Raw genomic sequence first — 21,615 nt, forward strand, 5'->3', positions numbered from 1 at the left:
ACCCATAGATAAACATCACAGTGAGAATTATGACAGGTGAGATTCACTGAAGAGTGTTACAATTAGGAAGTGAAAGTTTGAGGAGAAAATGGACATTTGCATCATCTCATATATTCCCCTCCCCAAGATTTTTAATGATTATTAAAGGAAAAAACCATTCTTAACTTTACAGTGGAAAAACCCAGTAGATACCTCCTTCACCAAGTGATTGAGGTTGACATCATCAATGATGAGGTCCACTGATGTCATGTAACCTCTGATGACATGCACTAAGAAAGACACTTCACCACTGTGTATCCTTCCCAAATATCTATAACCCCAGTCTGATTCTGAGAAATCAGACAAACCCAAACTGAGGAACAGTCTACAAAATATCTGACCAGTATTCTTAAAATCTGTCAAAGTCATGAAAGATAAGAAAGACTGAGGAACTGTCACAGATTTAAGGAGACTAAGGAAACTCAATATTTTGATGCCTGGTGAGACCCTGGATCGGATCCTGTAACAGAAAAAGAATGTTAATGGAAAAACTGGTAAAATTTAAATAAGGGCTGTATGTTAGTTAACAGTATTGTGCCAATGTTAATTTCCTAGTGTTGATTATTGTACCATGATTATGTAAGATGTAAATGTAAGGAGATGCTAGGGAAAGGTAAGTACTAAGCGATGTTAAGGAAAGGTATACAGGAACTTTATATACTGTTCATAATTTTTCTGTAAGTCTGTCATTATTTCAAAATAAAAGGTTTAATAAATGTAAATTGGATCACATCACTCCCCTACTTTTAAAAGACTCCAATAGCACATAAAATGGAATCCGACTCCCATTCTTATACACAGGACATGATCTGGCCCCAGTTCACCTTTTCAGCCACCTTTTCCCTTGTCCACCAAACTCTCAATGCCTTTTGCACCGGATGTTTCCACTGCCTGGAAGGACCCTGCTCTCATAGTCCCAAGACTATTATCCTTCAGAGCTCGGCCTAATAGTCACCTGCTCAGAGATGCCTTCCCTGGTTTCCTTGTCTAAGGCAGCTACTGACCACTCACTCTTACTCCCCATCTCTCATTGCTCTAGCTGGTATTTCTCTTTTTTGTGTTTTGTGATTATGTATGTTTTATTTTCTATCTCCTGCTGCTTGAATATAAGCTCTGTAAGTGTGGGGAACTCCTGTATCCTCTTCATCACTGTATTCTAGTGGCAAGAATGGTGCCTCCTATGTATTGGATCACCCATAAATCTGTGCTGAGTGAGTTAATGCTGTCAGGCTAATTGATTTCATAGTTCCACAGTTGACTTGTTTTTAAGGGCACATCTGAAAATTTAATCAGCAATTAAATATAAAAATGTTTTTTGTCTCTGAATTCTCAAGTCCCAGATAATTGAAACCTTATTAATAGAACATTTTGAGTTACCTTTTTTTATTTTTACTTTCTTCTTGTAATAGAGGCGGGGGTCTTGCTGTGTTCCCCAGTCTGGTGTTGAACTCCTGGTCTCAAGTGGTCCTCCTACCTCTACCTCCCAAAAGTGCTGGGACTGCAGGTGTGAACCACCACACCCAGCCCTTTTGAGTTATCTGATACTTACATTATACCTGAATTTTAAACTTCTATAAGTTAATTTCAGTATTTGAATTTTTTAAATTAAAGAATGATCATCCCTTCTTAGAAAATCTAACCTTGAGCCTGATGGAGCTCACCTTCTTTCCACTGTCCTCTGAGTAAGTACTGCCTATTAATCAGAGTCAGCACCTAAAATGAAACCTGTTTGCTGCCCCAAGTTAATCCTCAATGCCTAAAATAACCCCAAATTATTTTTAAATCCTTTAGCCTACTTAGGTTTATTTAGGAAAGAGTACATTTTACCAACCATGTAATCATTCAGGTACACGAATTGGTTACTTCCTAGCCTTAAGCTAAATGCATTCATTTGTATGTGACTAGAGACTTAAGGTAAAAAGGGTGACAGTAGCCTCATGCTATTAAGAACATAAATGAGAAATTGCTCTCCATAGGGAAAGGTTCACTGTGGAATTGAGTGAGGTGTATATTAGTCAGTGGGGAGGAGAAGGAATGGAAGGTATTTTAAAAAAGAAAAAAATCATTCTTATAATTATAGGAATTTTAAAAAGCTACATAGAACCATGGCATAAGTATTAAATGGCAATAAGCATTTAAACTGAAATAAAGTGTATGAGGATAACAAGACAAAATTATAGTTAATTCAATTGACAAGCATTTAATTAACACCATGAATATAAGACTTTATACTCAGCCTGGGGATTACAAAGTTTGGGTGAGATCCCTGTCTTGGAAAGCTTAGAGCCTCCTGAGAAAGAGAGACACATACCAGTCACTCACGGTGAGTGCTAAGTTAGGTGCCCAGAGGGCGCTGCTGTCCAGAGAAATAGGGATCAATTACTTCACAGAGGAAGGAAGCTGTGAGCAGGCCTTTGACAGTGAACTTGATTTTTGAGAGACAGAAGAGAAGCAGGGTCATCATTTATCTCTTAGGAAAAATAGATTCTAAAAGCCTCTTCTTGAATAGGCCTTCCCAAGGGACTGTTCAGAGTGAACTGTAGTCACAAATTAATAAGGTGGCAGTATCGAGTTTAGCCTTCACCTTTGGATTTGTGGTTCCTGCCTAATGTTCTACAGTTATTGTTGGTGAGATTGTTTCAGGAATGGGGGTGCATTCATAAATAAAAGTCTGACTGGTTTGTGAAAACTGACAAGAATCCTAGTAGCATTTGGAAAGCAGTTTTAGAAACACATGACGTGTAAATGCGTCAATACAGAAATGGGAAATAAAAAGTGATGTTCAAAGTATGTTGATAGTAAATGCTGTGTTTAGGGGAAAAGCACATTTTAGGAAGCTAAGTGTCACTCTGGTGCCTGTGGCTTGGCTGCTGGTGTGTGTTCAGGACTCACACTGTGCCATTATGTGGGTGCTCTGTATTTTATTAAACTAGCACCTAGTATAAGGAGAATGCTTTACTATTATAAATAATGATGCTGTGGTTATTTTTGAATTTACATCTTTGTGCCCATTTTACTACTTCCTTAGGAAATACTCCTAACAGAAGTGCAGTGTCCAAAGATACATGCAATTCTAAGATTTTTTAAATATTTACTGTCCAATCACTTTGTAGAAAGCTTGCACCCAGACCACTTTCCCACCAATAATACCATCTGAGGTTATCTTTAAAAATAAGGCCAAGATTCGACATCACTAAGTCAGATTTGGTTCCACCTCTGCATTTTTAAAACCCACTGTCATCAACCTGATGACCTCCCTACCCTCAATCCCTACCCCCTCTTCCAACCAAAAACCTGTGTCATGGCTGAGGTATTTGAATTGCTTTACAATCGAATAGAATGTAACTGAAAAAGCAGAGATCAAAAGTCAGCAGGAGAGAATAATGGAAGGCAGCTACCACTGCATCCTAGGCAGCCACAAAAGATTCCCACAGTCATACTTGACAAACCCAACTCCTTTATTTCAGCTCAAAGCAGCACATTATGGGCTCGCTTTTCAGTACAGAGGTCATTTTCTGGTTCTGATTACAGGGCACCAAACTCACTGACAGATGTATTCAAGTGAATTTGATCTGTCGTATTGTAAATGGAAGAACAGCATGAAAGTTAAATGGGGGATAGGGGGAGCTTACCTTGTAGCCTGCCACTTGGATTTAATTTCATCTTGTCTTGGCCTCTGGAAGAGAGAGAACCTTGGGATTTGTCTTTCTTGTTCCCTTTGTAATAAAAATGCTCATTGTTCATGGCTCCTTTTGGTCTTTTCTTCATCAGTCTTGTCTCAAGAAGAAAACGAACTGGGAAAATTTCTCCGATCCCAAGGCTTCCAAGATAAAACCAGAGCAGGAAAGATGATGCAAGCGACAGGAAAGGCCCTCTGCTTTTCTTCCCAGCAAAGGTGTGTGGCCTTCAGTGGGGCTCTATCTGGGGGGATCTGAGGGGACTTTGGGACCCACCTACTCACCCAGGGGAATCTCGGTGTTCTTTAGAAGGAGTTTGCCTGAGGCTGAGGAGCTGCTCAGAACTCACTAGTTTGTACTTAGCTCTCTAATTAAGATTAACTTGTAGGATTTTTTTTTCTCCCTGTTAATTAAATTTTTTTCCATTTTTCTTTTGGTCTATAGGGGCATTATATATGCCAATCACTATGAGTGCTGTCCTAGGCTTATGTTTGACCTTCAGTGTTGCTCAGAGCAATCACCCTGGTCCCCTTCCAGCAGCTGATTAAAGCAGGAGCCTAATGAGACCAGGTTGAAGAGTTCCCTCTCTGCTCTTTGTGGGCCAATTAACTTCAGAGAGGTGCTGTTCTCATGCCCAGGTCCACACTGCTCAGACCCCAGACCAGTAGCATGACCTGGGAGTGTGTTAGAAATGCAGAATCTAGGCCCCACCCCAGACCTGCAGGATCCACATCTGCACTTTAACAAGATCCCTGTAGTTTTGATGTGCATTCAAGTTTGAGACACTCTGGTCCAGGGAAAATTGTGGTAGATGAGTGGTGTTTTTTTTAACAGAACTGTGACTCATGTTTATGATGGATGTTAAATAAGCAGGAGCCCCTGTACACAGTCTCTCTGCACCTGGGAAAGGTGACACTCCTCCTCGCTTCCTTCTCTCTCAGTAACTAACAGACCCCCAAAATGTCACCCACTAATATTAGGCAGAAGGTAGGTCGTTCCCAAAAATATTCAGGCTATAGCAATTTCACTCACTCAAATTGTCCAGCGTTTTCTTCTCCTACTAATGTCTCCTTGCTGCTTTCCCTCTGTGTGAGCCAAGAGCAGGCCAGCAGCATGTTACATGGTTGTTCCTATGAAAACCCAAGGAAGATGGAGTAGGAAGAAAGAGACCTACTGAGTCCGTTTTTTAGTTGTGTCTCCTTCTGGGCATTTTCGTTCTTTCTGATGACATTTGGACCCTGAATCTGAGGAATGCCAACTTTTATGCTTGAATGAAACCATTTCTGGTAGTTCTCCACACATTTCCCAAGAAAGATATTTGTTTATCATCTTAAATCTTACCTTTTACTATTATTTATAATTTTTCTATGTAAAAATACTTATTCTAGAAAAATTTCAAAGCAGAGACAAGCCAAAGGGTGAAAATTAAAAAGCAACTAAAATTTTACTAATAGAGATGATCTACTTTTAACCCCTTAATAGATACTTTCTATGCATATAGAAGCTTTTCCAACCTTGCAAGAATAATTGGTTCCTAAAAAATATTTCATAGAGTATGTTGTCACATATTAAGCATATAATTATCACTAACCTCAGTAAGAAAAATTCTTAGGCAAAGAAAGAGAAAAAAGACTCTAGAAATTAAAACAGATTCCTTAGAGAGATAGCTGAGGACTCTTTTATCTCTTTAAACAGAAGTCATCAGTTATACAAACCTTTACACCACTGTTTGTTTTACTGACTTATTTGGCAGTCATTGCTACAACCACACATTGTATTTGATGAAAGGTGAGTATTAAATTAAAACAACAGGGGAAACAAGCTGATTTTATGGCACAACAATGTCTAAAAATAATCTGCAACATCTAGGCAGGACAATGTGAGCAGGCTGTTCTTCTACAAGTGCTCACTATTTGAAAATAATACTTTACAGACAAGAAGAAAACTAGGGGAAATAGTAAAATGAATTTTGTTCTTGATAGTTCATTGCACCACTTGTAATCTTATCGTGTTATACACATGTAAGGCGTTGTAGGCATTGATGGAATTTCCAAAAGCTGACTTCAGCTCACTGACACCATTGTTCCCTTTAGCTAAATAAGTCTGCATTTCAATTGAAATTTAAATATTCATTTTTTGGGGCACCTGTGCCCTGAAACTTCATGGAGAAGAGCATATTTTAAGTGTATAATTCATCTGACATTGCTCATTTTGGTTAGGGAGACCGAAGAAGCAGTATTTTTCCCCAAGATAAATATTTTATCTAAAGTTTAATATGCCTAAACGTTTTTTGGCTGGGTAAATGGCATATGTTATGGCCAACCTTACAATAATTTTATACCTACTTCATCATGTTCATTTCTGTTATGGTATCCTCCAGTCTTTTTTTTTTTTAACAAGGATTAAATCATGTAATCTAGTTGAAAGTGCTAATACATGATAGACTCTCAGTAAATGTGTTTGTCCCCCTTCCTATACCATTTCAAAATGTTTCTGTTCATATTTCATTCCTCTGTGACTATTGGAGTGAGCAGCAGATGCCTTGGCCTTTGGAGAGTGATCTAAAATGGCCTAGACAGAGAGACACTAATCACACACTTCATCCCTCCTCAAAGGGCCAAGTGTAGAAATGGGCAGTGGTCATGCCTTGACCATCCTCCATGAATACAGAATTGGCTCCAGCTTCAAATGAGCACTCAGCCCAGGCTCAAAACCACCCCGAACAATGCTGACGGAGGTGCTTCCAAGCGGTCCAGTTACTAGAAGTAAACTAAGGGATGGGTACATGAGTAATCATCTCTGGCTGACTCATCGGTTCACATGCATTTCAATTATTATTCATCAAATATTAATGGAGCATCTTCTACATTCCACGCACTGTTCCAGACTCATGAGTCTAAGATTGGCAGAATGTCAAGGATTTAAATTGCTCACTAGCTTAGTTTTGAGAGTGTGGCTTTGTCCTCTTGTCTAGGTTGGCCTTGCGAAATCCTTTGTGTCGATTTCATCAAGAAGTGGAGACTTTTCGGCATCGGGCCATCTCAGATACTTGGCTGACAGTGAACCGCATGGAACAGTGCAGGACGGAATATAGAGGAGCACTATTATGGATGAAGGACGTGTCTCAGGAGCTTGATCCAGACCTCTACAAGCAAATGGAGAAGTTCAGGAAGGTAGGAAGTTTTATGAGGGTTACCAGAAGGGGTACCTGCTGGAAGGTAATGAGGTGTGATTTGAAATCCCTCTAGTGAAGAAGACATAACTCAAAAGCACCAAGGATGCAATTAATCATCACTGGTGTCTTTTTATGTGACAGAATACCAATTAATGTGATATATAATTCTCCAAGGATAAGAGAGAAGAGACAGCTGGAAATTGCTGGGATTTTGTAACTGCTTTTAATTGAAGTCAGATTTTCTTATAATGTGCACTTTTTGTAAGGTTGTCACTTTTAAATGCCTTTTCATGCATAACTAAAAATCAAGATCACATTAATCTAGGAGGTGAGAACAGACTACTGGGGAAATCTTTAAAATTGCTAATGCATATTAAAATTAATAGAATAATAATTCTCCTTTGTTTTGTGACATGTTCAGAAGCGATGAGGTTTACTTGCAGGATTAATTGATGGAGCATTCCTTAGAAATTTCTCTGAGGAAAATAGGTGGCTGAAGAGATGACTATGCTCTTAAAATTCACTGAAATAATTGGTGGGCAGCAAAGAACAATCTTGTTTTTTAATTATCTTGTGTCAATTTAGCAGTTTGATTTGGTCATACAAGAATACATCACACCACTAGGTGGCAGTCTTACACTAAATATTTATGAAAATGTAGCGAGATTTTCATCGTGTACAATCTCAGTAGTTCTTTGTTTGGTCGCCTGGATATATTTCAGGGTGTGAAAGAAAAAGAATCAGCCAAATGTTAGGCTTGACATAATATTGTGTCAACTGTCTTACTCATTTCCAATGATCCATTTGTAATTGTGATGTTGCTTAAAATCCCTAGATTTCTTATTACATACATTATTTCAAGGTACAAATAGAAGCATCACTTGCTTTGGAGGTTGGCTGTGTAGGGGTGGAGGGAAGGAGGAGCCTTCTGGTGCTTAAGAATACGGTCACCAATTCTTGACCTAGATGTAGATTGATTCCCTTAAAGTCATTTTATTTTGGTGTGTGATTTAGACCCCTTCCCTCTGAAGAGAAACCAGGGTTCACTTTACTTCTGATCACAGATGTCCTTCATGTGTCAGCAACATCCGACTTCTTCATAAGGTAGGCTTCTGAGTCATAGAAAATTAGGACTGAAAAAGCTCTTTGTGATCCTCTAGTGAAACTCACTCATCTTATAAAGGAGAAAAATCAAAGCCCCCAAATAGTAAATAACATTTGTAAAGGATTGATAGCCAGATGCTGGTGAGCCCAGGCTACTTTTGAAGTTTTCTGACTTTCTAATCTGGTTTGTCTTTAGCACTTTGAGGGTTGAGGAGAATGGAGTAAACAGGGTGAAAAAAACTGTCTGCAGAGCAGAGTGCTTATCATTTATATCTGTTGCTTCCTTTACGCTTCACAATTATCAAGACATTGATTTTATTTTATAAGCAGGGAAAATGATACCCATGTTAGGAAATTAGCCCAATATCAGAGAGGTAAATTAGAGTCAGAATCCTACAAAATATGCATAATTTTCTTCCCTAAGAGAGAATACCTAAAATTGAAAAAAAGCCTTTCATAGTAATTCCTCTTTTGTGATTTATTCACTCAATTAATATTTGTTGAACACCTCCTATGTGCCAGGTAATAGAAATATATGATTATTCTGGAAGGCAGAGGAATTTCATGTGGAATTGTATTTATTCAGTTTTGTTTTGGGGGCGGGATGGTTACTAACTGTAAGGGCAAAATAAAAACCAAGCCCTTCGTCATTTGGTTTGAATGTTGAAACATTACCCATTCCTTAGTGTCATCAGTCTGTTGATTTTGGAAAATGAGTTTGTTTTTTTTTAAAAAAATCCTTTGCCATGCAGAAGTTGCTGAAGGCTTACTCCCCAATCCCATGCGTGCTGGATTCAATTTAACAGCTAAACATGGTGTACTTAGAATCTTTTTTTGAAAATAAACCTATCTTCAAGTGTATATTTGATTAGACCAGTCTCTCCAGAGGACAGGAACCATATTGGAGCTCTTCACAGCCATTACCCCAGGGCCAGTCTAGCACCTGGCCCCAAGTTAGCACGCACACATTGGATGCCACACCCGTGTTTTCTCAAACCTCTGGGGCATTCCCACCATTTGTAGCTGACCTCATGATATTTTGAAAATTGACATATGTGGTTCTGCAGGTAAGAAGGTGCATGATTAATTTGAGGCTTGCTGTCCTCTTAACAATGAATTTAAATTGCGGCGTCCTCTCTTCACTTGGAGTTTATAACATGACATTTAACTTCGAACAAGCTTTAGTGTTTTGTCCCAGTAGGATTCCATTTTAAACAGCCTTCATTTCTTTCCCAGGAATGTGTTACCTAAACGTGTTTCTGAGTCATCTAGGAGAGCGATCCAGCTGCGAGCAGCTCCTCAGGAGTCACTGTGGGAGGGGGAATTTCAGTCTCCTCAGGGCCGGCTGCCACCTTCACATTTCAAAGGATGAATCCTGAACTAAAGTAGTATTTTGCTATGAATTCTCTTTTTTGAGTTCACACTTTCTGGTGGAGACAAAATTCTAATTCATACCTAATGAATGTGGTCTCCCCATTGGATTCTTTCATATGCACTCATTCATTTATTTGTCCATTCAACAAATGATACTGAAGCCAGGTCTTGCTCAGATAGCATCCAAAAGAATACAGTAGTAAGGAAGCAGATTGATTATTGCCATCTTTTCCCATGCAGTCATCTGGGGATACAGCAAGTAAACACAACACAGCATGGTGAACTGTCGTGTCTGTGGTAGCACATGGTGCTGCAGGAACTCCTGGGAGGGGCTTCCTGGGGGAGGTGGCTCTAAACGAAATGTGAAGGACTGGTAGGAAGGAGATGGGTAGAAGGAGTAGGAGGAACAGAACAGCATTCCTGGCTGAGAAAGCAACTTACAGAAAGGCCTTTTAGGGAAAAGCAGCAGCACACTTAGAACCAGAGCACAGAACGTGAGATATCTGTGGAAATGGGGTGCCCTGACCATGGGGCTGGAAAGGGAGACAGGACTGGAATAGAAAGGACACCTCTCTAAGAGGAGACACTAGTGGGAGGGTGTTGGAAAGGCAGAAGGCATGATCAAATGTGTGTTATTAGATTGAAAGGTGGAGAAGGGATTGCAAGGGCCTAAGCCTGGAGGCTGGAAGAACTACTAGGCGGCTTTTATATAAACCCAAATGAGACATGAGGTAACCATGAAACGAAGGGAGGTAGACCAGAGAGAAATGGGCTGTTCTGATCCCTACCAGACTCCGTGTAGCGCCACTCCAATTGCTGAGCTCTTCATTGTCTTTAGGGAGAAGCAGAATACACATAAATAAATCGCAAGTTCAAGTGTATTTTCACCTCCAACCAAGGCTTTTTTCATAGTGTCTTCAGATTGCCAAGAAACCTTTTAAATAGTACACAGTGAGCATGACTGAAATGATGAATGAAAAACTTGAAGTTAAATAAAGCAATCTGTTTTCCTTCTGGCAGTCTTTAAGCAGAGGCCTGATGACAGAGCTCTCAACATCAACATGAAGAGCGTTTATTAAGTGTCTGTGTCGGGGGGTAGAAATTCAAATAGGTGGCAAAGCATGAGTCCAGCCTTCAGGAAGGACCCTGCCAGGCACCTGCTCCTTATCAACATGACAATGAGGGAAGAGATACCTGGAGAGTATGGCCGCATGTAGCTGTTCTCAAGACCAAATACATAATAGGAAAAGGTGGACGGGTTTAAAGGAGCAAGGCTGGGCTGTGTACAGTTGGAAGTTCCTCCTGACAACGTGATTCACCCGAGACCACGAGGTATTTTATGAGCAAAGTTACAACGTGTGATATATGTGCCCTTTGAAGGCAGAGTAAAAGGGTATGATTTAAAAATAGAAGTCAGCTTCTTGTAGCAGATTACATCAGCTGAAGTTGTGAGCTTGCAGCCTGAATGCCCTTGAGAGAGTCCTCCTGTGGTCAATTAAGTGTCTTGTTTTTCTTGAAAGTCAGAAATGAGATGGAGGGTAATTATTCTAAATGGAATAAAAGCTGTGTTAGGTGTAAGAAAATAGTCCCGAATCCTCTAAAGAGATAGTATGGAAATGTATACGTGGGCATTTACAGGAGTCTGAGTCCTCATAGACAAGGACAAGCGAACCAGTGTTTTAAGGAGGGCCATTCATTAAACGGCTAATGAAATCCTACAGCATTTGTCTAGTGTTTCATCACCATAATTCAAAAGGATAGCTAAAAGTTATTATAGAAAATAGTGATACACACTGGTATTTGCAGGTGTGTATTTAAAATAGTGTTAGGTTTTGGAGACCTGTTTATGACTAATCATATTATCAAAGGATGTGTTATGATGAGAAGGCTTATTAACAAATGTTGGTGGCTTACTAGGTGGGACCTTATTAGGGCCATCAGTCAGTGGTGTTCCAGTGTCCTGATTGTGAAAGTTTGGGTCTATAGCACTTGGTCAAGGACTGGTAAACAGCAGTATTGATATAGGGGGTGGGTTTCCTGTGAACAAAGACTTGGGTTAATTAATTTGACAGTATCATTAATTACTGCTGAAATCATTGGTCTTTGTCAGAGGTCAGGCTCTTTCAGCAATTGAGGGCAAGTCCCGTGAGAGTTGGACACACTGTGTAATGCAAGAGTGTCACTGCTCAACCATCTCAGGCTGTGGGATGGAGGCCTTTCCTTTCTGCCTGGGTCACTCAGCTCTCTGGATTAACCAGTTTCTGCTTTACTTCCCTGTCTAGGGTGAGGCTGGGATATCTCCCCACTACCCCAGTGAGTTGTGTTGAGTGAGTGGAGAACATTTTCAGTTTGGATCCATGCAGTGAACCACTGTTAAATGTTTAAGCGCTAATAACTCTCAGGGCTTTGCTGAATTCATATATAAAGGAGGTAGAGTAGAGGGCTTACTGCATTATCTCCTCTTCCTCTTCTAGTTCTAGAATTCTACACACTGGATTGACTTTTATGAGGACAATTACTTTTGTAAAACTAATGCTCTCTTATTTGTTTCAAAACTCACCATGTTCATGTGTAGGTTTTGGTGTGTGCCTGTTGTTTGTTTGGGTTTGGTTGTTTAACTGGGGTGCCTGTTTTCTGTGGATTCAAGGAGATTGACTGCAGCTGCCAAACCACACCTGTGGGTTGCTGGTTTTCTTAGAGTCTGTGAATGCCGCAGGAAAAGGCTGCCATTCTCACATGGCACAACTTGGAAGGGAATGAACAATTACACCCATGCTTCCAATTCTGAATTGGATGAGATGAGGCTTTCAGGGTTTTGTGTTTATTGATTTTCCCCATGGAACTTGATAAATAGAAAAAATTAGTTTAAAGGTGAAGCCAAGACCATTTAAAATAACATGCATGAAACAGATAACTCGCAGAGCTAGTGGCTGGCTGCCTGCTGCTCCTGACTGGAAATAAAGAGGAGCGCGTGACCTCAGAGTCAGGATGGCGCTCCACTCTGCCCCAGCCCTTGCCGACACCTGCTGTTCTGCGTGGATAGGTCTAATAGGTCTACTGCAATTTTCTCATCCACTAAAGGTGATCACTGAGCCCTCTTCCACCTGTAACATTTTAGTGAGTTGTTTTGTTTGTTTGTTTGTTTGAGACAGGGTCTCGCTCTGTCTCACAGACTGGAGTGCAGTGGTGCAATCTTGGCTCACTGCAACCTCCGTTTCCCAGGTTCAAGCGATTCTTGTGTCTCTGCTTCCTGAGTAGCTGGAATTACAGGCATGGGCCGCCACACGGGGCTAATTTTTGTATTTTTAGTACAGACGGGGTTTCACCATGTTGGCCAGGCTGGTCTCAAAGTCCTGACCTCAAGTGATCTGCCCACCTTGGCCTCTCAAAGTGCTGGGATTATAGGCGTGAGCCACCGTGCCCGGCCTTAGTTTTTTGCTTTTTCTTTTTTTCTAAATCACTGAGCTCATCTGTAGAGAAGTATAGATACTAGAGTAGGGCTAACATGTACTTTTTTCAATGTAGTGTTTTCCTGGGACTTCAAGTAAGTTCTGGTCCTGCTGAGTCTGCTCATTCTTGTTGCTGTTGCTCTAATCTTAGCCTCTGGAAAAATAAGAATGTTTCATGCATAATTCTTGGGTGAATTTATTGGACACTTTCAAAGAGGAGACTTTGGTGTTTACAAATGGGTAATATTTATCTCTTATTTATGTATGAATACTTTAGCAAGGGTCAGCAACCTATGGCCCAGAGGTCAGCCACCTGGTTTTGTAAATAAAGGTTTTATTGGAACATGACCATGCCTATTCATTCATTTATCATCTGGCTGCTTTCACAATACCATGACAGAGTTGTGCAGTTACAACAGAGGCTAATGGCTCACAAAGCTGAAAACACTTAACTACCCCTTTATAGAAAACAGTTTACTGGCTACTGTTTTATAGGTACCTCTAGTGCATGTTGAGATTAGGAAAGTGTGAGGTTTTTTAAATTTTTAATTGTGGTAAAAAGAAACACATGCCATAAAATTTACCATCTTAACCACTTGTAAGCGTCCAGTTGAGTAGTGACTGGTATATTCACATTGTTGTGCAATGGATCTGTAAACGTTCATCTTAGCTCCAGACAGTCCAATTCCAGAGCTCATTATGCAAACCACTTCATTCCTCTAGCTCTTACAGAGCACTGTGAACAAATGAAATCCAGGGCCCATGGTACTCAGAGTAGAATGAGTCCTGATCCACAAACCAGGAGATCCATTTCTTCAGGGCATAATGCTGGGCAAGCTACCAAACCCTTTAACCATGCTAAGCCTCCCTTGCAGGTTGGAGCTGAGGGAGGTGCCCCTCACAGAGGGGCAGTGGGTTTTAGAGGGCACAAGTCACAGGAGGCGCTTAGCAGGGCACATGGCACAAGGCAAGCTCTCGGATAATGGTAACTCTTTTTCATAGTTACCGTATTTATTCCCGAATCTCCAAGGGGAAATAAAATTAACATATGCTAAGTAAATCATCTGTGGGGTCTCTGGGAGGTTGGCCTCAGCCTTGGATTGCCCCCGCAATGTGGGCTGGAGGAAATGGTGTTTATTATTCTGAGTTGTCTGACCATTTGTCAGACAGGAGTCTCCAGGTATGATAGGCCACTGCTGACTTCCTCTTTCTTCTATGATTCAGCCACCTCCCTCCATCCCAAGGTGCAGGTGACTTCCAAAGTGCCTGATTGTCTCAGGAGTCCTGCTCACCCAGGATGAGCTGTGGGCCCTTGGCCCATGGTGGTGCCCACTTGTAATCCCAGCTACTCGGTAGGCTGAGGTGAGAGGATCCCCTGAGACTGTGTAGCAGAGATTACAGTGAGCCGTGATCACACCACTGTACTCCAGCCTGGGAGATAGAGTGAGACCCTGTTTCAAAAAATAAAATGTAAAAAAATTAAATTTTCCTTGGCTATAATGTGGTTAGACAACCTACCTTTGTGTTCAGAGATGTTCCCCCCTCCATGATCTACTTTCAGTTGGACCGAGTCTTTGAAATAAAAAAATATTGACTATTGAGCGTAATTTTGCGTTTATAAATGGATGGACTAGGAAATTATATAGTAGCCTCTTAATTTGTACCTTTCGTACTTGATGTACCTTCACAGTTTTTATATTATTTCTGTTTTTAGTTCGACTTCGTGGTGAGAAATATTTAAGTAAATAAATATTCATGATATGTTTATGTCCTGAAAAGTTTTCGGTTACATTTGTACAACATAAGCAAATATATTTACACACATCCCCAAAATGACAGACGTGTAAGCACATTTCTGTCACACCCTGTTCTGTTGCCCAAGCTACAGGCTAATCCTCAGCTGCTACCATTATTCAGTCTTCACATCCAGGAAGCCTCTTGTTTCTAGTAATTCTACTAACAAAGTGCGTCTTGAATTGGTTGCCTCCTCTCATCCCCAGTGCTCTTATCTGAGCTAGGATCTTCCTCAATTTAGAGGATTACAATTGGCACTGCTTTCCACGCTAATGCTAGTTCTAATTCTGTAGTATAAAGTGATCACATCTTTTTCCTGGTTAATAATTTTCTGTGGCTCTTCCTTGGACAATGGACAAGCCCAAACTTGGGGGAGGCTGGCTCTAACCTACCTCCCCAACCCCAGCTTCCCTCTAGAATAATTCCCCTCCCACCTCTCTTCCCTCTGCTGCCACACACACATACACAGCCTGTGTTTCCAGCCTCATTAAAATCCATGCCATTCACCCCATTCTTACACACACTGACCTTTGCAGGCTCTGCTTCTCCCACCAGAAATTCCCTTCTCCCTCTTTTGTGCCTGTAAAACTCTGAGGCATCATTTAAGGCCACATGACACCCAGGGAGCCTTTGCTGACTCCCCAAAGCAAGGTTGTTACCCTTTTGCACTGTTCCCATTGCACTTTATACATACTTCTTAGCCTGCCCCTTGGTAGGTATTGAATAAATATTTATCAAGTGAGCAAATAGGTTAATAAATAGGCTTAATTATTATTCAATTGGGGTTCAAGGATGTATAAGACCAGAGTCTTATACATCCTTGAACCCCAATTGTATAATAAATAAGCATAATATTCATCTTATAAATGTATTACTGAAATTTAATCCTGCCATTGAACAAAAATGAGACCCAGGTATACAAGTGAGGAGTCATTTGATTTCAGCATCCTAGAAGATACCATCTACACATACTAACTCATAATTTCTGTTATTTGAATTCTGTAAGTAAATATCCATACAGTTTTTTAAAAATTAAGTATATTTTATAATACTATAAATGCTAATATGTTGGCTTAGAAAAGATTTTTTTCAAGGGAGGAGTGAGAAGGACCACATCTCTCGTGAGAGGCATTAAATCTTTGCATGTGACATTTGTCTAATTGTTTAAGGGAAAAGCTTGCTTAACTCTCGAGTTTCAGAGTGGACTCTGGACAAAAGTGAATTATCTGTGAACTGATCTGTGTGAGCCGATCTGGTCCAAGATAGTTTTCCTTTTGCAAGATTGTCTGGCTTTTCTTTCTAAGTTTTATGTATATTGGGTGGCACATGCAAGCTTGGTTTCTAGAATTTCATGGATGACAACATTCAAAACATAACAGGTTTTATTGAGTGGAACCATCAAGTTCCAGATCAAAATACTGCCGTAAATTGAGCCCATTTCTTAACAAGGGCTCCTCGGTGCCTTAGACACTTGAATCCCTTGGATGACTGTTTCCATGTTTTATCACTTCATGCTTTTGGTTGCAGGGTCAGAGGGATGCATAATGCCTGTGACAGCTCCCCCTGCCCCCACCCAACACTGACTGTTCCATTGGCCTCTGTCTCCTTTTGGTAGCTCCTGAAGAAGATATCATCTTAAAGTATGGATCATTGGGAAATTACCATGTTCAAGTGGTATGATTTACTAGTTACTTCTCTCGTCGCTGTAGTTTGTCCCTAAGTCTGTGATAGCAACACATCCCTCTAGATTACTCTCTTCCTTTTGGTTAACAGCTCAAATATCATCTTTCCCAGCTAGCCCTCTTATTCACCAAGATGAAATCGTTGCAATTCTTACCATCTTCTAGAATTCAGTATAAAAGAAGACAGTTATGCCCTGGTGGGTTAGCCCAGCACTGTCATTTAAAGTATTTATGCTTCAGGGATCCACTATTTTTATTTTTAAAAAATGTTGATTTACTTACATATACAAAATAGAGCATGGGTTTTATTTAAATTTCAGACAAAAGCAGTGTAGCCACTCTTTTCTGAATGCGAATAACACTATAGTACTATAAGTTGCTTTTATTCAAGTCAAAAAGAATTTTCATCAAATCCTCCTTCTTTACAAACCAGCCATTCAGTGATGACAAAAATAATGGTTTGATGGTTGCCTAGATTGCCACTTTTACATAAAATTAGATTTATAAGTTGGCTATAGAAAATTAACATTTTAGAAAGAAAGATCTAAATCACAATTGCTTTAGGAAAAACTTGTGTCTGTGTAGTGTGTCATCAAGGAATATTAAAGAATTTTGAATAGCACTTTTTTAAATGATTGAATTATTTTTGTTAGCCCTCAGCATAGCATTCTTAACAAGATTTATGCAAGCAGTATTGGCCCTATAATGGAGTCATAGGTTGTCATGATTTCATAGGTCCCCTGTCTCTCAATAAACTCAGAATCCCCTTTGTCCCAAGTCCTAAGTCTGTCTATATTTTAGTGTTTGAACTATCAAAAGAATGTTTGAATAGAAAACTGGTAGGTTCCATTCATAGTTCTGATATTTAAAATAACAAAATGAGTGCTGATAAAGAAAAGTGGAACATTAAAAAGCTGATGGGAAGCTCTTTGCACATATATGGGGCATTTTAAATATAGACAATTCACGGGACACCTAACATAAGTAACTTTGGGTACTTTTTCATAGGCTGGTCAGATTCTTCAAACAAGTAGGGTTGCCAGATGTAGCAAATAAAAATATAAGGATGCCCGATTAAACCATATTTTTCAGAAAAACAAATAACAAAATGATATTGGATGATTCCTTGTTCTCCAGAGAGCTGCCATAATTCTAATCTTAACAGGGAAATAAGGAAATGGAGGCTGGCGTGTTACCCGTTTATGTCCTGGCCAACAGGAGCTCTGTTCACTAAAATGTGCACAGTTGTCAGCCACCAAAAAGTGGCTTTACTTTGCCTCCTTTAGTGAGTTATTGATAAATAGAAAACCTTAAACAGAAAAGAGCTTTAAAAATATGTGTATTACCTTTCAAACATAAAACTTTCAGGACAGTTACAGGTATAATAAAAGTATCCCAAGTGAAAAAATTCTGCTTCATCTTCAACAGTTATCCCACTCTTAATCATTAAACAAGATCAATGAAACTCAGAGAGAGAAGCCTTAAAATCCTAAATGGGCCAATTTTACATGGGTTCAGGGAGCCCTAAAAAGAAGCAGCCCCTAAGGGCCTATTGGTATAACGCTGCAATGAAATTCCCACATGCATTAATCAGGCTTCTGTTGTTACCATCAAATGAAATATGATTTTCAGGCTTGGTAACACTTCACAGTTGATTGGTTCCTTCTATCCAACCACCCATCTATCTGTGCATCCATCTTTTAAAATTCTCTCTCCAGCTGTGACTCTGAGACAACCATTGTCATTTAGATGCTGATTCCTCACTGTGGTTCTGCTGGTGACTGCTGACATTGAAATGAGGGATGTTTCTCAAGATAGATTAATTATATAAACAAATTGAGGGATGATGATTTCTTCTGCTTTGTTCTTTTTAATAATTTCTGTCCTGGACCGCTAGAGGTGGGACTCAGCTATGCTTACAAGCAAAAATAATTCATGAGTATTAGTTCATGTTCTGAGAGGTTCAGGCAAAGGGACTTGGAAAATATCCACATCGGAGGAGGAGGAACCGTAGGGGAAAATAATCTATGGATGTGAAATAAATTAAGAAATTTCTCAAAGGGAAGCTGAGAAAATAGTGGGGTAAGATATATTACATTTAGGATCTCGTTCCCTTTTATTATTTTTTTCCATCTTAAATCTACGGGGGAAAGATCCAGGAGAAGCTGGCAACCACAAGTGCTTCCAGGGCCTGGAACCAGGTTGGGAGATGAGATGAGCTGAGGAAGCTAAGAATGAGGTTGAGGTTTCACCATACGCCTTTTCCTGCCTTTTAAATGTTGTGCCATGTGCATGTGTTACTCATTAAAATAATTTGTATTAAAAATATTGAGAATTAATGAAATTAAAGAACAGAAGAAAAGAGAGAATGACAGAAAACCTAAAACTGGCAAAAATGGGGAGGGTTTGTAAATGGTTTATTTTTAATAATAATAAAGGGAAGAGAGAAATCAGGTTTTAGCTGCAAGGATGGAAAGCTAAGTTCCAAGGTAATGTCATGTGGGCAGCTGGATGGAGGAGGTTGGAGGATGAAGTCATTTTCAAAAGCCATCAGCAGGGAGAGCTATGTGAGGAGGTGAAGTCACTTAGGGATGAAAAAACTAGCGCCTGAGGGAAATCCACCAAATAGCAGGAAAGAAGATGAGAGTGTTTCTTTTAAAAGCCTTCACTGTTCTAGAACTACAAGAAGCCGTTATGCTTATTCGGAAGGGGGAAAAAAGGTGAGAAAGTAAAAAGACAACTTTTCCCACGTATCCTCAATTCTGTCCTAGAAGGAACATGTTCTATGTTTTGCATCAGTGAGAACGTGGAGAAAATCCTTTCCCAAAAAAGAACGAAGGGGGAGGGGGAGGGAGGCTGGGAGGTACACAGCTATTTCAGAGGGAGCCATCTCCACACTTTCAACCCTACTCCAGGGCCTTTGAGTTGGATTGGAGCACCCTACAGACTGAGGTTTCGTCTCCTGATGTGAAAGTTTTCTGCCAGCCTTAACGACTTGTTCTCTGTTCAGTGTGCACTTCTAATTCTTATTCATGCTATTTAATGCGCTGAGGCAGTCTTTCCCTATGGTCTCTCTCTCAACTGTGTTCTCTCAACCTAGCAATTTCATCAGTTCCTTTTCATTGGGAGTTTTCCAGGTCTTACAAACTAAACCCAAGAGCATTTATGGTCCCGCGAACCCCAATTTTGTCATTAAAATTTTTTGAGTAGTATCAATTGCCATAAATCAAACTAATATCCCTCTGGCTTCATAATGTTTATTACGAGTTTATTTTTTAATACTCTCATAAGGGTCTCCTAATGTTCAAGTTTAAAAAGAAATGGAAACACATGCAGATTCTAAACCACACATCATCTTTTTGTACACACATTATGGATTGGGCTCCTATTAACAAAGTATACGTGTTAAAGTCAGGTACGACTGGGAACACAGAGGATGTGGCTCCCCCGAGGGTTACCAGAGACTGTGTGGCATACTCAGGTTTCACTGGAATTTTATCAGACACCACAAATCAAGTATTTTAGAATAAGACGTTGAAAACATCTTTAAAGATCTGCGTATCTTCCTCATCCAGGCTGTGTACGCCATGCTTCCTCACCTTCCCTCCCCAAGCCCTGCCAGGAAAAGCCAGGGATCTGTAAATTGAAGCTACATCAGCTAAAGCTTTTATTGGTACTTATCATCCAGGCCTCTGTCTGCTTTTAAATTAATTCTCTGCTGGAAGAATTAGCTTCCTCCCCACTCCACTTTTTTTTTTGCATGTCTTCCACTTTAAAATAAAAAGCAACAGCTGAAAGTTGTGATGCAAAGCTGGACAATGGTTAGATTTCCTAAATTAGACTCCGTCTTCCTTATCCTTATTGTATTTTAGGTTTTAGGCAAAACCTATTGGATTTGTTATGGACTGACTTGTCCCTCCTTCTCCCTGGCATGTCTCCATTTTCCCCAGTGTTCTGCAATTTCAGCTAATAAATGGTGTGAGTAAAGTTGACATTAAGGAGATGACAAAAGGAAAGAGTGTTTTGGAAATAAAATGAAGATTTGATGAACTTTCTCACCATTTAATCCAGAAAATAAGAACAACGTACTTTAAAGGAACGTTAAACATGAGTTGTGCAAAAGTCAAAATACTGCTCATTTTTTGTTAAAAAATATCTCTTTCTTAGTACAAAAGCACAGCACATATTTAACCTCTACAGTGAACAATATGATAGGTTGATTTATGTAAGAAAATTAACATATTTGAATTTTTTCCCAGCCTAGAGTTTTTTCTTAACATTCTGCCTTATAGCTCGATGTAGCAGTTCTTTAAATATGTACAAAATGCAGAATATTTTTGATTAAATATTGGTAAAATGATCTTCAGTTTACAAAGCTGTTTCATATTCATTACCTCATTAAAACTGCACAACAGTTTCAATGAGGGTATGAATTCCTTTTCCCATTTCACAGATAAGACCACAGGGCAGCCATGACTCACTTGCCCATAGCCGTACCTATGAACGAGGATTCAAACCCAAGCCTTCTGACTCTACAGTCAGTGCTCTTCTCACCTTTTCAGCCCCACATTCCTCATAATTGGATAAACAGTTCTTTGTGTAATATTAGGTTACTGTTATAAAAAATGTTTCTGGGGTAGAGGAGACCCGGCTTCATGCTAAAGTAGCAGTCCCGTCTTCGAGCACAGGCCACATCCTCTGAACTCATTTTTCTGACCCCAGTGATTCATGTTCCAAGCGCCCTTAAGGAATATTTGGATTGTTTTTTTCTTCTCACCAATCTCTTTGTCTTTTGAACATCTGGTCGCATTTCTGGGTTTGGCATTTCACACTTTTGCTCTACCTTATTCTGGGAGTGGTCTTTTGAGGTCAAATGTCAGGCCTAGAGCCTGAGTTCCTGCAACAGTAGGCTTAACTCAGGGTCCCGAACCTGAGGCTCATGGATGGAAAGTAGACATCACAAAGGCCAGCACCCAGCAAAAGATCCTCTGCAAATCCGCCCACTGGTTTAAAGCCCATCACTGTTGAAAGGTTTGTAGTCATAAGAGGAAAGTGGCAAAAGCTCTACAGCAAACAGGCCCCCCGCAGACATTTCCAGTGAAGAACATCTCAACTAAATCTGAATTAGGGCCTCTCTGGCCTGAGTTGAGTATAAGAATCCTCTAAGAAGCAAGTTGGATGTGGAGAATCGTGGCTTCTACCTAAGGATTTTGATTCTGGAGGCGTGGGGTGGGGTCCAGAGATCTGACTTTTAACAGGCTCCCAGATAATTCCTTTGCTGAGATCCACACATCACACCTTGGGAAATATTTTCTCAGTGT

The 21,615-nt window shown here is 40.0% G+C and overlaps 1 protein-coding gene across 26 annotated transcripts in view; it reads left to right on the top strand.

The window, feature by feature from the left end:
* The window catches only part of ICA1 (islet cell autoantigen 1), a 157,548-nt gene that overhangs the window by 40,298 nt on the left and 95,635 nt on the right, over nucleotides 1-21,615 (top strand). For all 26 annotated transcript variants that reach the window (XM_032287107.1, XM_032287118.1, XM_032287114.1 and 23 more), the window contains 2 exons: nucleotides 3,811-3,934; nucleotides 6,691-6,889. In XM_032287107.1, the coding sequence (XP_032142998.1) occupies nucleotides 3,811-3,934; nucleotides 6,691-6,889 (323 nt within the window). The remainder of the gene's footprint in view (nucleotides 1-3,810; nucleotides 3,935-6,690; nucleotides 6,890-21,615) is intronic.

Source organism: Sapajus apella, unplaced genomic scaffold, assembly GCF_009761245.1.
Source record: "Sapajus apella isolate SASKATOON/1434 unplaced genomic scaffold, GSC_monkey_1.0 scaffold19, whole genome shotgun sequence".
In the NCBI taxonomy this organism is placed as follows: Eukaryota; Metazoa; Chordata; class Mammalia; order Primates; family Cebidae; genus Sapajus; species Sapajus apella.